Source organism: Condylura cristata, unplaced genomic scaffold (genome assembly GCF_000260355.1).
Source record: "Condylura cristata isolate star-nosed mole 26May11 unplaced genomic scaffold, ConCri1.0 scaffold00007, whole genome shotgun sequence".
In the NCBI taxonomy this organism is placed as follows: Eukaryota; Metazoa; Chordata; class Mammalia; order Eulipotyphla; family Talpidae; genus Condylura; species Condylura cristata.
The window spans coordinates 49,252,720-49,266,386 of record NW_004567108.1 but is presented as its reverse complement, the minus strand read 5'-3'; the positions used below and the strand labels follow the sequence as shown (position 1 = coordinate 49,266,386).

The 13,667-nt window shown below is 38.5% G+C and overlaps 1 protein-coding gene across 1 annotated transcript; it reads left to right on the top strand.

Annotated features, from left to right (window-relative positions):
• Window positions 1-1,793: 1,793 nt before the first annotated feature.
• On the top strand, window positions 1,794-8,405 carry LOC105853174 (granzyme A-like). Its single transcript, XM_012721801.1, has 5 exons — window positions 1,794-1,863; window positions 2,819-2,960; window positions 4,335-4,476; window positions 4,676-4,939; window positions 8,244-8,405. The coding sequence occupies exons 1-5, from the start codon at window positions 1,794-1,796 to the stop codon at window positions 8,403-8,405; spliced, it is 780 nt and encodes a 259-aa protein (XP_012577255.1).
• Window positions 8,406-13,667: the final 5,262 nt, after the last annotated feature.

The following is a 13,667-nucleotide window of genomic DNA, read 5'->3' as shown; positions in this document are numbered from 1 at the left end:
GGGAAGTGACCTTTTTATCACCTACCATTTAAAGCTTATCTTTTTGATGTACTAGTTCTCAAATAGCTGATTTATAATGAACAAATTCTCAAATAACCTGACTTGTTTATCCAATTTAATTCCTCAAACATTTCTTGAAGGCCTACAATGTGCCAGGCATTATGTTTGGCACAAGTGTCATTACTATACTCATGAGTGTTAATCACAAATGATCACCACCTTCAATGTACCTAGAGTCTAGTAGAAGACAAGTAAAAATTTATGAGTGAATGGAAATATACTTTGGGTTCTGAAGGATAGATAACAAAGCAGTTTTGTCTCCTGTGTTAAGGTTACAGGAAGAAAAATAATATTTTACATATCTTCAACAGCCATCACATGTAGCTTCAAGAGTCTTCCTCCTGAGATCTGTCCTCCATTTAGACAAACTCTGAATCCTTGATGGAATTCCTCAGACAACATCATAACATGGTAAAAATCACTTGTCTATAGGTCAGAGCCCAGCTCCATGATTAAAGTGTAAGACACTGATCAAGGAATATGTCTGAAAATTAGTCCATTTTTACATCTATAAGCAAGAAATGGTTACACAAAATGGTCTTAAAGCAGGTGCCCCTAGAATTTGAAATTAAGAGTTGTCATCCTCTGAGTTCACACCCCCTAGAATGCCTATGGAAATGATAACAGTTAATTAATGATGATGATGTCCAGTTTGTGGATATACTAAAAACTATTGTTTACACTTTAAATGAGTGAACCTTATACTGTATAACATCTACCTCGTAAAGATGTTTAAAAATCAGCATAGAAGTATAACAACTACATTCACAAAAAGAAACAGAATTGTCAGTGTTTCCTTTAAGCAATTTTCAGTAACTATAGTCAATCAAAATTTTATTTTTTAAGTCTATACTAAAATTACTCAACAAAACCAGAAGCACGGTAACCCACTGATTATACTGAAAATGATTAACCTTTGATGAATTAGTAATATCTGGATAAAGGAAGCACAGAGTCTCAGTAGAGTTCCCTTCAAGGGCATGTAACTTCTGAAAAAGTAACCACTGGGTCTAATGTCATCAGGGTGTTACATATGGGAAAGGTTTTTTCACATTTAACATCCTGAGAACAAGACTGAGCAAGGCTTTCTATGTTCCTCCACTTGCCCTTGAATAGAACTAAGAAGAAATCTGGCTTGTGACCAGTTACTACACTATGTTTTAAAGCTCTAATTTAAGCTTTATGTTAAGTTTAAGTTTAATATGATATGGATGATACTATTGCTGATGATGGAAATTCACATTCCTAAATTATCAAGCTGAGACATTTTTTAAGTTGCATCTTTATTATAGAGGTAATATTCATATACAACACTCCATATGATTTAGGGGTATAGATTCACACCTCCCCAGATGTATCTTTCCACCTCACACCCACCACCAAGACACCCATAGCCCTCTGCCATAGCCCATTATGCTCCCTCCACTCTTTGCTCCCCACTCTCCTCTTCCCTTTCTGACTTACTTCACTAACCACTGTCCCCTCCTGTTCCATCCATGTTATCACTAAGTTGAACCACGTTAGAGTTTCTTCTCATGTATTATGTATCAATGGCAACAAGTCCCCCCACTGAGCATGAGCAGTAGTAATTGTTCTCACTGTGTTTCATCAACCTCAACTTTTAAGTTAGAGAGGAAAAATAAGGAAACCACATCCTTTACACTCTCAGTATATAGTCAGTCACTCAAGAACTAAAAACAGATTTCCACCTTGATGTGGGGACACCAGCCACGATGAGGAACTCCTGTACTTTTCCGGCATTTTCTTTCTGGGCTGCCATCTTTCTCCTGCTAATTCCTGAAGGTAAGACTGAGACTAACCATTTCTAGTATAACCACTGAGCAGAGCAGACTTTCAATGGCCTTTTGGCATTGTTAGCTAAGTGTACCAAGAGGAGATTTCTTCCCCCAAGTCTGGGGGGTGGAAATGAGGTGTATGGAAAGTTCTCTTGGTGTACCTAGTTCTCATCCTTTTATTTCTGGAGTTTAGAATTTCTCCTTCTTAAGCTCCCAGTGAAAATTAGAGCCTCAGTGGCCACTGCCCTCCCCTTTCTCTCAGCCTCAGCAGTTTTATGAAAGGCCTCTGTATCATTTACACCTTCTTAAGAATTTGTGAGCTGACTTTAATAACAGAGTAAGGAACTGAGTCTCAGGAGACCATGCATCTCAGGACCATGAGTCTCAGAAGAAATATTTTAGGAGGATCCAAGAACATACATCTGATACAAATTCCTACAATGACCACCAAAGAACTCATGGGTAGGATCACAGCTAACAGGAGTAGTAACAGTGTTTAAACTGGGCTTTTACTATGGAAGCACTTGGGGTGAAAACACACTCGGGCATCTAAAAGTGCTTCTGCTTCCCCATATTAATATGCAACTATAAATGAGTGGGAAGTTACCCACAGGTGACATCATCACAAGCAACACCTGTAGCATCGTTTCTGGTGTAGAACAAAGCAGTGTCTGCCCTGTGCAAGTCTCCTGGGCAGTCACTGGTTTCCAGCCTGATAATCCCTGGGGTTGCCAATTCACAGCATGTGTGAGCAGAAGAGCACAGCCTTCTGGGACAGCACGACAGCGGTGGGGTTTACATTCAGATAACTAATCTTGGGGCTTGGGGCTTGGGGAAGAGAGAAGTGTTCTGTTTACTGCTTCCTTTCCAATCTGGAAAAACAGGTCTGGCCTTGAAAACATGGTTTTAATGGAGTTCTTGGGGGCAGGCACAGATAACATTTACTTTTTTCTTTTTAACAGATTTCTGTGAAAAGATCATTGGCGGACATGATGTGGAACCTCACTCAAGACCCTACATGGTTCTACTTAATTCAAAAAAAAAACTTTGTGCCGGGGTTTTGATTAGGGACGACTGGGTCTTGACTGCAGCTCACTGTGACATGTAAGTGTTGAATTCAAAAACATCTTTTGGAGACATTCCAATTTGGGAGAATAGTAACAAAATGTAAACCCGTGTAAAGTCACAGCAGCCTCAGGTGTATCTTCACATGGATGAAACCTTTGGGAACTTGCTTTACCCCAGCAGAGGAAACATGGTCTTGGCCCCAATGAATCAGACCATTGAGGACCCACAATGAGCACCCACCAGTTCCTCCTGTGTCTTCTAGAGCAACGTGGTCTAGCTAAAAGGTTTTGTTACTGCTCCTGAATCTTGACTGGGAAGAATTGGCCACAGAGGCAGAAAACTTGTCATGTCCCTCAAGTGCTTGAGCCCAAAAATCAGGTAGCAAAACTTGATTCAAATGCCTTCCTGTTTCCTTGAGTGAACTCCTCTCACACTTCCAGCCTTCTCTTCTCCCCCATCAACCACAACCTTCACACTCCTTCCAAACCTGGTCTTTTCTCCACTCCCAAAATCAAGGCTCCAGACTTGGACTGTCCAACATGACAGCCTTTGTACACTAGCTATGTCAAAACACACATTACTACATAAACTTAAATTAGAATTAAATAAAATTGCCAATTTAGTTCCCAGTTATAGTTGTCATACTAGCTATGTGTCTAGTGTATTCCAGATTAGACAATGTGGATTTTTGGAACATTTTATCATGAAAATGTGCTCTGCTACCGGCACTGTTCTACTGCCTTAAGTGAACTAACATCCACTGGTGTTAAGGAAAAATAGAGGCATGAATAGCTGGTTTATGTGGTTTATATAAGATTGTGAATGGCTAAGACTTAATCATTTACACATCATAGAGTATCTTGATTTTGTTAACTAAAATGAATCTCTAGCATGTAATAGAAAAGGAAAGCACCCTGTATCCTTCTTCGAGCTGCCATTCCCCCAACATAGACACTCAATGCCATGAAATTTGGGGAATCTATTTCGAAAGGTTTTTCTCCTTAAGTCAAGCTTATTATGTTTTCATAAAGAGCCCTTCAGTACTTTACATCTATCAAGTGCCTTTTGCTTCTGTCAGTAGCCCATAGTAATATTTGTTTTCCTGTAATGCACAACAGGAAGGTTAGGTAGACAGCCATGACATTAACAGAGATCACAATACTTGGCTTAGGTGTCTTGGAATTCTCTTATTTGTTTTTCAATGAATCCAGTTTAGCTTATCATAAATAAGAGGTGATAATGATGACCATAAAGGTGATGATGATGATAAATAAACATATTACTTTTTGTTCTCTAAAGTACTTCCATAATAGCTGCATTTACATATGGGACAGTGAAACTAATCTGTACATAACATGCTCAGCTCCTGTTCATAACAGTAAATCCAGTTAATAGTGTGACTGTTTTCAGGAACACGAAGTCTCAGATCATTCTTGGGGCTCACTCAAAAACCAAGAATGAGCCAGAGAAGCAGATAATGACCCTCAAGCAACAGTTTCCTTATCCATGCTATGATCCAGAAACACATGAGAATGATCTTAAACTTATACAGGTGCGTACCTTTGACTGTCATCTTCAAATCCATAGAACCTGATACAATCTGACATTGAAATTTTTCCTCAGTTGCCCTGTCATACAGATTGTAGTTGGGGAAAGGGGGGAGGATGCTGAGGGTTGAACTAGAATTTAAGCAAATATATGAATATTTTGTTCTTTCACTCAGATAACTCTTCATTCTTATCTTCCAACAGCTGAGCAAAAAAGCAACACTTAATAAAAACGTGGCTATCCTTCCTTTACCTAAAAAGGGGGGTGATGTGAAACCACAAACCAATTGTCGTGTTGCAGGGTGGGGGAAGGTTGGCAATAAAAATTCTTCATCAGACACTCTGAAAGAAGTCGAAGTCACTATCATTGACAGAAAAACCTGCAATGATCGCTATAATTATAACCCTGTGATTGGACTGGCTATGATTTGTGCCGGGAACTCCAGCGGTGGAAAGGACTCATGTGAAGTAAGTAAAATAACACCACATGTTTTAGCTGTTGGATTACATCATACAGACATAGGAAATGTAATATCACACTTTACCTTGTCAGGGTATATCTTCTATAGAGTTCTAGTGCTTTATGGAAACAGTTTGATCAAAATCCAGTCAAATAAATTCATAGTCTCAGCTCTAGTGAGTTCATTAAAAATAACAAGTTTAACTTTTGTCACTTTTATTCTTTGTTTTATGTTAAAGACTACTTAGAAGTAATTTTTCTCATTTTCTCATATTAACATATGGAGATCAAAACTTACAAATATATAGCGCTTAGAAGAGCTGAAGTCAGGTTTCCGCTAAGGCCTTCAGTCCCCTTTTCCCATCTCAATCCTGCTGCCGTGTGACAGGACAACTGCTTGTCACTACCAGGTACGGGGCTAAACCCCATTACTTCGTAGAGCCAACTCAACCCTAGCAGACAACTTTCAAGCCTGGCTATTCCAGAGAGCCTGAACACCCTCACACCAGAGACCCCTGAGAGGGAGGGCAGGACCCTACCTTAAGATGAGAGTAGAAGAGACACTCCTCATTTCCAAGCTCTGAGTACTGGCTTTGGTCCTTTGTCAAAAACACGTTAGAGTCTTCTCTAAAAAACATACAGTGTGTCCATCTTCGGGATCATTAGAAATAGGAGGACCAGAGGTCACTGCTTTCACCAGGAGCTTGACTCTAAACTTCAGCAGAATTTTTTGTTTTTTAATTTTAATTTTTTTTATTACAAAAGTTTATTTTTACATCATTTTGTACATTTTTTTTTCCATCTCAATTGTAATACCCACGGGTTTCCCATCACCAAATCACCCCTGTGCCACCACCATAATCCCGTGCATTTCCCTCCCCCACCCCGTTTTGATCCCATTCCCCACTCCACCCCCACAAAATGTCTCTGGTATGTGGTTGTTCATTATTTTTGTTATTTTCTACCTGTTCCATTATACTCCTGCTATGAGTGAAACCATCCGGTATTTTTCTTTCTCTTTCTGGCTTATCTCACTAAGCATGATCTTTTCCAGCTCCATCCAAGTTGCTGCAAAAGACATGTGTTTCTCTTTTTTGGTTGCTGAGTAATTTTCCATTGTGTATATGTACCACATCTTTCTAATCCAGTCATCTACTTTTGGGCATTTGGGCTGCTTCCATGTTTTTCCAATTGTAAATAAAGCAGCAATAAACATGGGGGTACAGGTATCTTTTTCAATCAGTGTTTTTGTGTCTTTTGGGTAGATACGTAGGAGTGGGATTGCTGGGTCGTAGGGAAGCTCCATGTTTAGCAGTTTGAGGAACCTCCAAACAGTTTTCCATAATGGTTGTACTAGTTTGCATTCCCACCAGCAGCGCAGGAGAGCTCCTTTTTCTCCACATCCTCGCCAACATTTGTTGTTGCTAGTTGTTTGAAGATGTGCCATTCTCACTGGGGTGAGGTGGTATCTCATTGTGATTTTAATTTGCATCTCCCTTATTAGGAGTGATGTTGAACATTTTTTCATATGCCAGTTGGCGATCTGCATTTCCTCTTTGGAGAAGTGTCTTTTTAGCTCTACTGCCCATTTTTTGATGGGTTGTTTACTTGATTTTTGTTGAGTTTCATCAGTTCTCCGTATATTTTTGTGATCAGTCCTTTATCGCCACTTTTGTGTGAGAAAATGTTTTCCCAATTAGTGATCTTTCTGTTTGTTTTTTTTTTAGTGATCTGTTTGTTTTTCTTTTGCTGTACAGAAGCTCTTTAACTTGATGTAGTCCCATCTATTTATCTTTGCCTTCACTAGTGTGGTGTTGGGTGCTCTGTCTTTGAAGATGTGCTGAAGTGTATGTCGTGTAGTGTTTGACCCATCTTTGCTTCTAAGTATTTTATGGTTTCTGTTCTTATGTCTAGGTCTTTAATCCACTTCGAGTTGATTTTTGTGACACTTCAGCAGAATTTTAATGACTCTTTTCAGTAGGAAGGACAGACAAATCCAGGAAAAGATGGCATTTGTCTATACTGTTCCATTTTTTTCTCTTTTGCCTTGCCTCATCTTTTTCCTCTCCTCAACCACTACTCTGAGTGATGGGGTTCAGAGGATGGGTAGGTGAATGAGGTTCTTGGATTACCTCTGAGAAAATTTCAGCAGAATTTCCCCCTCAGCAGCACACAGCCAGATTTACTAAGGGCAAAGCCATGGACACCTCTTTGTGTTTTCAACGGCTGTATTTTAAAAGGATAAGCTCATAAGGAAAAAAGAGAATGGGGAGAAAAGAGGTGCCTGCATAGACACAGGTGGGTAAAGAGCTGCATTTGAAAGGGGAAGTTTTGTTAAAGAGATGCCAGCATAGGCACAGGTGGGCAGTCTTAGGACAAGACTTGCATTTTGCAAAGACAAGAGTTCTCACATAGTGTTCTTTGGGAAGGGACAGGTGGAAGATGGGGTGAATTTGTTCATTTGTAGAATTTCAGCTATCACTTGTAATGAAGCCAGGCTGTGTTAATCTGAAAGAACTGTTGTTTCTCTGTAATAACTAACAAGTTTCTTTGTAATAACAAGTCTCCATATCCGTGCCTCTGCTTTGTGTCTTTAGATTTCCATAGCCAATTTAGCAACACTTTAATCATCTCTACCCCCACCTCTTGTTTGTTCCTTGTGAAGCTTCCATCACAAATTTTCTACTCTTCCATCATGAGCATCCAAGGGCCCCGACACTTGGGCCTTTGCAGCCCAAACGCAACATCCCAAGGCCTCCACAACAGGCCAAGAAGTTAACTGAAGCCGCTCTGCTGTGAAGTCAGATCTGATGTGTAGATCTGGGTGTTTCTTTCTAGCATTAGCTGCCCAAAGGAGACTTGGGGAGCAGGTGCCATGTATTAGAGATGGTGAAGGCAAAGTTTTTATTGGTTCTGGGTCTTTGGGCAGATAGCTATATGCTGGAGTTGCTTCAAAATATGGTTTTTACTCTTTGCCATCTGCATTTGACCATTTTACCCTTTGAGTTACTAAGTACCCTTTGAGAAACACCAAAACAGGAAGGTTTTCTTTCTGAAATAGAGGATCGACCTCAAAATCAATTTATAAGTTAAATAATACATAATTTCAATTTTCACTGGTTTAATAATGAATCAAGTAAATCAATGTTTAAATATTCCCAAACATTTTAGTTTTTTTAGCAGTAACTTATAATTAGTCAATGTGTCCACTAATTTTCAACTAAGTTGTAACTCCACATTTAGTGAAATTTCTGCCATTCTGCTAATATCCATGCTCCATGCTAATTCCCCATCACTCCTCTTGTCCTCCAGGGAGACTCCGGCAGTCCTTTGATATGTAACAAGATTCTCAGAGGCATCACTTCCTTTGGCCGCCCAGGGAAATGTGGAGATCCTCGCTCACCTGGCGTCTATGCTCTTCTTGCAAAGAAGCACCTCATCTGGATAAAAAAAACTATGCATGGAGCAGTTTAGATATTGCATTTCATTTTATTTACTGTCATTTACTTTGTGATCATATACATAAAATCAGTTTGTATGACTGTGCCTGTTTCTTTGCTCTCACTGTAGTGGGCAGGTCTCACCTGTAAGGTGGGGTAGGGCCATACAGTCACCTAGAGAATAATGCAAGGGAGAGACTAAGGAGTAATGTCATGGTGTCATTCAAGAGTTATGTGACTTGCAGTGTTGTTTATGACCATGAATCCCAGCATGGTGACACTGAAGTCAGGTCTGTCTAGTAACAAGCATAGTAAGATCCCAGCAATTCTGCAGGAAACACAAACAGCCAGGTGAGCTTTGGGTTAAAGGAGTTAAAGGAGGTTTGTGTTAAATGAGTTTGCCCCCAAAGGCCATTATTCCATATCAACACCTGCTATTCATATTTACATGCAAGAACCTGAGCCTATGTGAGAAGTGGAAACAGGAAGTGCCTTGCAGCCTTTTCTACAGGCAAGTGAAAAGTGTACATTAACATTTAAGGAGGTATAAAGGATGTATGTAACCAAACAAGAATGATGCAGCAGAATGTCAGCCTCCTTCCACAGTTGTTCCTATTTAAGCCCTGGATTATGTGGGTGATTTCTTGGTTCTCCTTGTCATTGAGCCTGGACAGGTCTGACAGGGAGAGAGTGGCTTTCATGCTATATGTGGAAGTGGGTGTTGAATTGTGACCTGAAAGCTTGTTTTGAAAAAAGCCTTGTGAGGAAGAGGGATGGGCTTACCTTGCCCTATAAGTTCTTCTAGGCTGACAAGTAATTAATTTTAAGATCAGACCAATAGACAAAAAAAAAAATTAATTTAATTTAAAAATAATTTATCTCCTGAATAGGTCGAAAAACACAGCAATAGTTAACTCAGAATTTCCAAATGTATCTACCCATGTATCTACCCATGGCTGTGTAGCAGCCATCCTCTAGACTCAATTCTGTGTGTGTGTGAAATATTATGTAGGGAGAAAACTACTAGATTAAAGGTAAAATTTGGTTCCAGAGAATTCAAAAGTAACTGCATCTCTACTGGTAGAGGGAAATGATTAATACCTTCCCTGTGGTAAGCTAGAAAACAGAACATTGATCGAAGAAGATTTTAGAAGTTCAAATGGAAAACTGGAATAAAATCTGGTGTCAATATTCACAATCTAAGCAATAGTGCTTACACTCATACTCTCTTAGAGGCATTTAGAGAACTTAAAAATCTCATCATCCATTATTTGTACACATGAATTTCATCTAACAGATCACTAAAATTAATAGCACATAATTTTTCATTTATATTTATTTATGTATATTTTACATCACTGTTTATTTTTAAATAATGTTTACATTTTCCTCCCTCAGGTGTAGACCCCATAGAATTTCCTCTCACAATTCATCCTTGCACCATCACCACAGTCCCCTGAATAGCACATAACACTTATGGAGACATGCTCAGACGTAGGGTATCCATAGGGAGAGTCTACCATCATTTTGAACCAAAACAGTCACCATTTACAATCCAGATTGGATGGTCAATGACTTACTTATGATACCTAAAAATACTTGTTAATATTCTTTACCTCACTCTCTAAGAACTCTTTGACTGCTAAGAGAAACCATATTTGTATGACTACATAGTAAATACATCTTTTTTATATATATAAAAAGACTACAGCCTGATTGACACATATCAGCACAGTATTGAGGACACAAGTTGCATTACAGGGTCTAAGCTCCCTCCAGTTCATTTCTCTCACTGATTATAAACTTTAGATTGTGAACAAAATTTTTTTAAAAATAAACACTTGAGAATCCTGGGAAGTAAGCAAAATCTGATCAACTAAGTATGGGAATCAAAACTTGGAGAACATTGAATGTAACTAAACCTAATTGTGGTGATCCTTTACAATGTACTTAATATCCATTTCATTGAACTCCTGAAATCATTATAATGTGATATCAATTATACCTCAGTAAAATTTTTCTTTATAAAATACTTGGACAAGCAACAAGTTTGGGCCTGAGTTTCCCACTTTTTTCTCAGATGGCCTGCCTCTGAGGGTAGAACCCTGTCATGGAGTAACACCAGCAATGATAGTCCTATAGATTGGAAAGATATCCTAAAGAAGGCATCTTCCTGGTTAGAGGAACCAGGAAAAGTTTCAAGAGCAAAGAAAACCAGAGAAAACTATCATCTGTTGTGAATGTATAAACTCTCACACATCCAGCCTGACTCCTAAATCATGCAAGCAGGGCATGAGCTCAAATCAGCTTACTTAGCAAACACTTTGTGAGTTGAACCGAGATTTGAAACATCAATATAATTCCAAACTCTAGACTACAGTCCAAATATAACATCAATTTACTAATATCCTACCTCTGTTAACATCACTAGAATGTTCTCTTCTCTACAACTCTGATAAATCCCACCCTTACCGAGCTGTCTGAAGAGCTCTATGAATGAAGTCTCTGGACAACTCCAAAGATCATTGAGCTCTGATAGTCCTAGAGTCCCTTAGACTCCATAATTTATTATTGAAATTATACATTGGCAAAATGGTGGTTCCCTGTGGCATACTACTGTCTTCCCGACTAAGTTATAGACAAATAGCAAGATAACCTGATGTGATCGGTTTAGTGATCGGATCTAAACACATGTTTAGAATCTGCATGAGAAACAGCCACCATTTGTTATACAGTAAAACAAAATGTATATTCCTCACATCCCACTCTCAACAAAACCTCACATGAAAACTGCACAAGAGAAAAACAACTATAGTAACCATACTTGGGTGGTTCACCATTTGAACAGAAAGCACAAGACATATTGATTTTCCCAGAATCAAATTTCAAATTCTGAGTACAGAAAGCATTTTGTCATTCAGTTTTCAATTCACAATCTAAACAATAATTTATAGTTGTCATTTCAAAGATAAGTGAAATGAATCTTCACCTCTGTTTGGAGTACTGGAGTAGCTTTTATCACTGTACTTTTTAAGATGGAAGGTCTCATCTCTGCCTCATATGCAGCCTGTAAGAAATGAATGGCTTTATACATTGCTATGACACTGAAAACATAATTTGTATCTGCAGGCATTAAGAGAAAATGGAATGAAAAAAAAAGTAGTTGTCATAATAAATCTGAACTATAAGTTGCAGGAGAATGAAAGGGAAAAAAGAAGACATAAGTATTAAACAGATGGCATTTGTAATAAAATGCACCTACGTGTCAGGCCTCAATGTAGATGAGAAATTGTGGAAGTTCATGGAGATAGTACTACATCACGCTTTGAATATTTATGATCACTTGAGATTTTCAAATGAAAGTAATTTTTGCATATCAATATACCTATCAATTCAACAATTAAGATAAATTTAACCCCCACTTAATCTTTTCAATAAATTGTCGATTCATTGATTCTGGCTCTCTCTCTCTACTTCTATACCAGAGTGCAAAGAAGCACTTTTTGCTTGTATTGCCCATGACAAACTGAGGTCAGGGTTATAGGTTGAGTTTGGCTTTAATTCTCATCAAAAGACCCCAATAAGTCTAAACCACAAGCTGCCGTTTTTCAATTCTCCAACCACTCTGCTTATGGGCAACTGAGAAAGACAAATCGACAGGAAGTGAGCCCACCCACAGAACTTGTGGCCTCTGTGACCAGATGGCTCTGAGAAAAGCACCGAGCATCATAGCAAGCCTTCAAGTTGTCACTCAGAGCCTCAGTGTCAGCTCTGAAAACTTGCAGTTGTAGCAGAACTGCAAAGTTACTAGAAATACTCAAACACTGCCAATTAACAAACAGTAATAATTTTTCAAAAATCAATACCTAAAGAATAAAAAATATATATGTAATATGTCATTACAACAAGGTAAGAGCTATCTTATATATACAGCAATAAATAACTGGAATTGAAACTAAAAGCACCATTCCACTTTTCCTAAGTACTTTCCAAAATTACTTAGGCATTAATCTAACAAAATAGCACAAGAGCTATATGGAGAAAACTATAAAACTTGAATCAAAGAAAACCTAAAAAGATGGAGGTCCAAGTGTCAGTATCATCAAGCTCCCATTCTTCCCAACTTGACTGACAGATTCAATCAATTCCAGTTAATAGTGCAGCAAATTATTTTGTTTTGTTTCATTTTTCTCAAAACACATTTATTTTTATATGGAAAATAGTCATCATTTTCTTCCAGGTTATATTATAAACTAAAGGTTCACTAATGCTACTATTGTGCTGGCAGAATATTTTAAAATTCGATCGGTGAGACATTATTGCTAAGACATTTTCTTCAAATATCTACATACATTGAGAAATATGCACAAGATTTGGGATCAAGATTATTTAAATAAATAGCCTTTGTACCATATAAAACACAATGAGCTATTCAGGGAAATGATAGTTTATGCAAAATATTTGTCATATACTGAATTGATTAGGGTTTGTTGTGTTTTTTTTTTTTTGCCAGAACATAAGAATATATTTCTTATCAGAATATAAGAAAACAGCTTTAGATTTTTCTTCTTTATAGAGGTAACATTGGTTTACCACACTGCATATCATTTAAGGGAATAGGCCCACTTCTCCTCAAATGTATGTTACCACACCACACCACACCCACCACCAAGGCGATTCCTCCACCATTGTGCCCCCTTAACCCTTTCTTCCCCACCCGGCCCTCGACATCCAGTCGCCTCAATTATGCATCTTGCTTCTAGGGTTTGGTTTGATTTTGTTTTGTCTGACCGTGTGTTTTGTCGCTCTATATTTCGCATGTAAGTGAAATCATCCAGTATTTATCTTCCTTTTCCTGACTGACTTTACTTAACATGATCCCCTCAAATCCCACCCACATAGTCACACAAAGGGTTGATTTTTGTTTTTTTATTATCAAGCTAAGCATTTTAGAGTTTCTTCTCATGTTATATGTTCTGATGGCAACAGATGCCCCCAACCACCTGCGAGATTAATATCCTCTCCTCAGCAGCCCCAGCCAAGGAGCGCATGCCCACTGCGCATGAGCAGTAGTCACCATTCCCTTGTGTTTCGTTTCCCAAAGCTCGAGCTTAAAATCAGAAAGAGAAAAAAAGAAAAAGGAAACCCCATCCTTTGTACTCTCAGTATATAGTCAGTCAGCCAAGAACTGAAAACAGGTTTTCACCTCCATATGGGGACACCAGCCACTATGAGGAACTCCTGTACTGTTCCAGCATTCTCTCTCTGGGCTGCCATCTTTCTCCTGCTAATTCCT

What these genes read in the sequence shown, in the direction of transcription:
- LOC105853174 (XM_012721801.1), top strand. Translation starts at nt 1,794, where the DNA reads ATGAGGAACTCCTGTACTTTTCCGGCATTTTCTTTCTGGGCTGCCATC. An exon ending in ACTGCAGCTCACTGTGACAT is followed by an intron (nt 2,961 to 4,334) that starts GTAAGTGTTGAA and finishes GACTGTTTTCAG; the next exon opens with GAACACGAAGTCTCAGATCA. An exon ending in ATGATCTTAAACTTATACAG is followed by an intron (nt 4,477 to 4,675) that starts GTGCGTACCTTT and finishes ATCTTCCAACAG; the next exon opens with CTGAGCAAAAAAGCAACACT.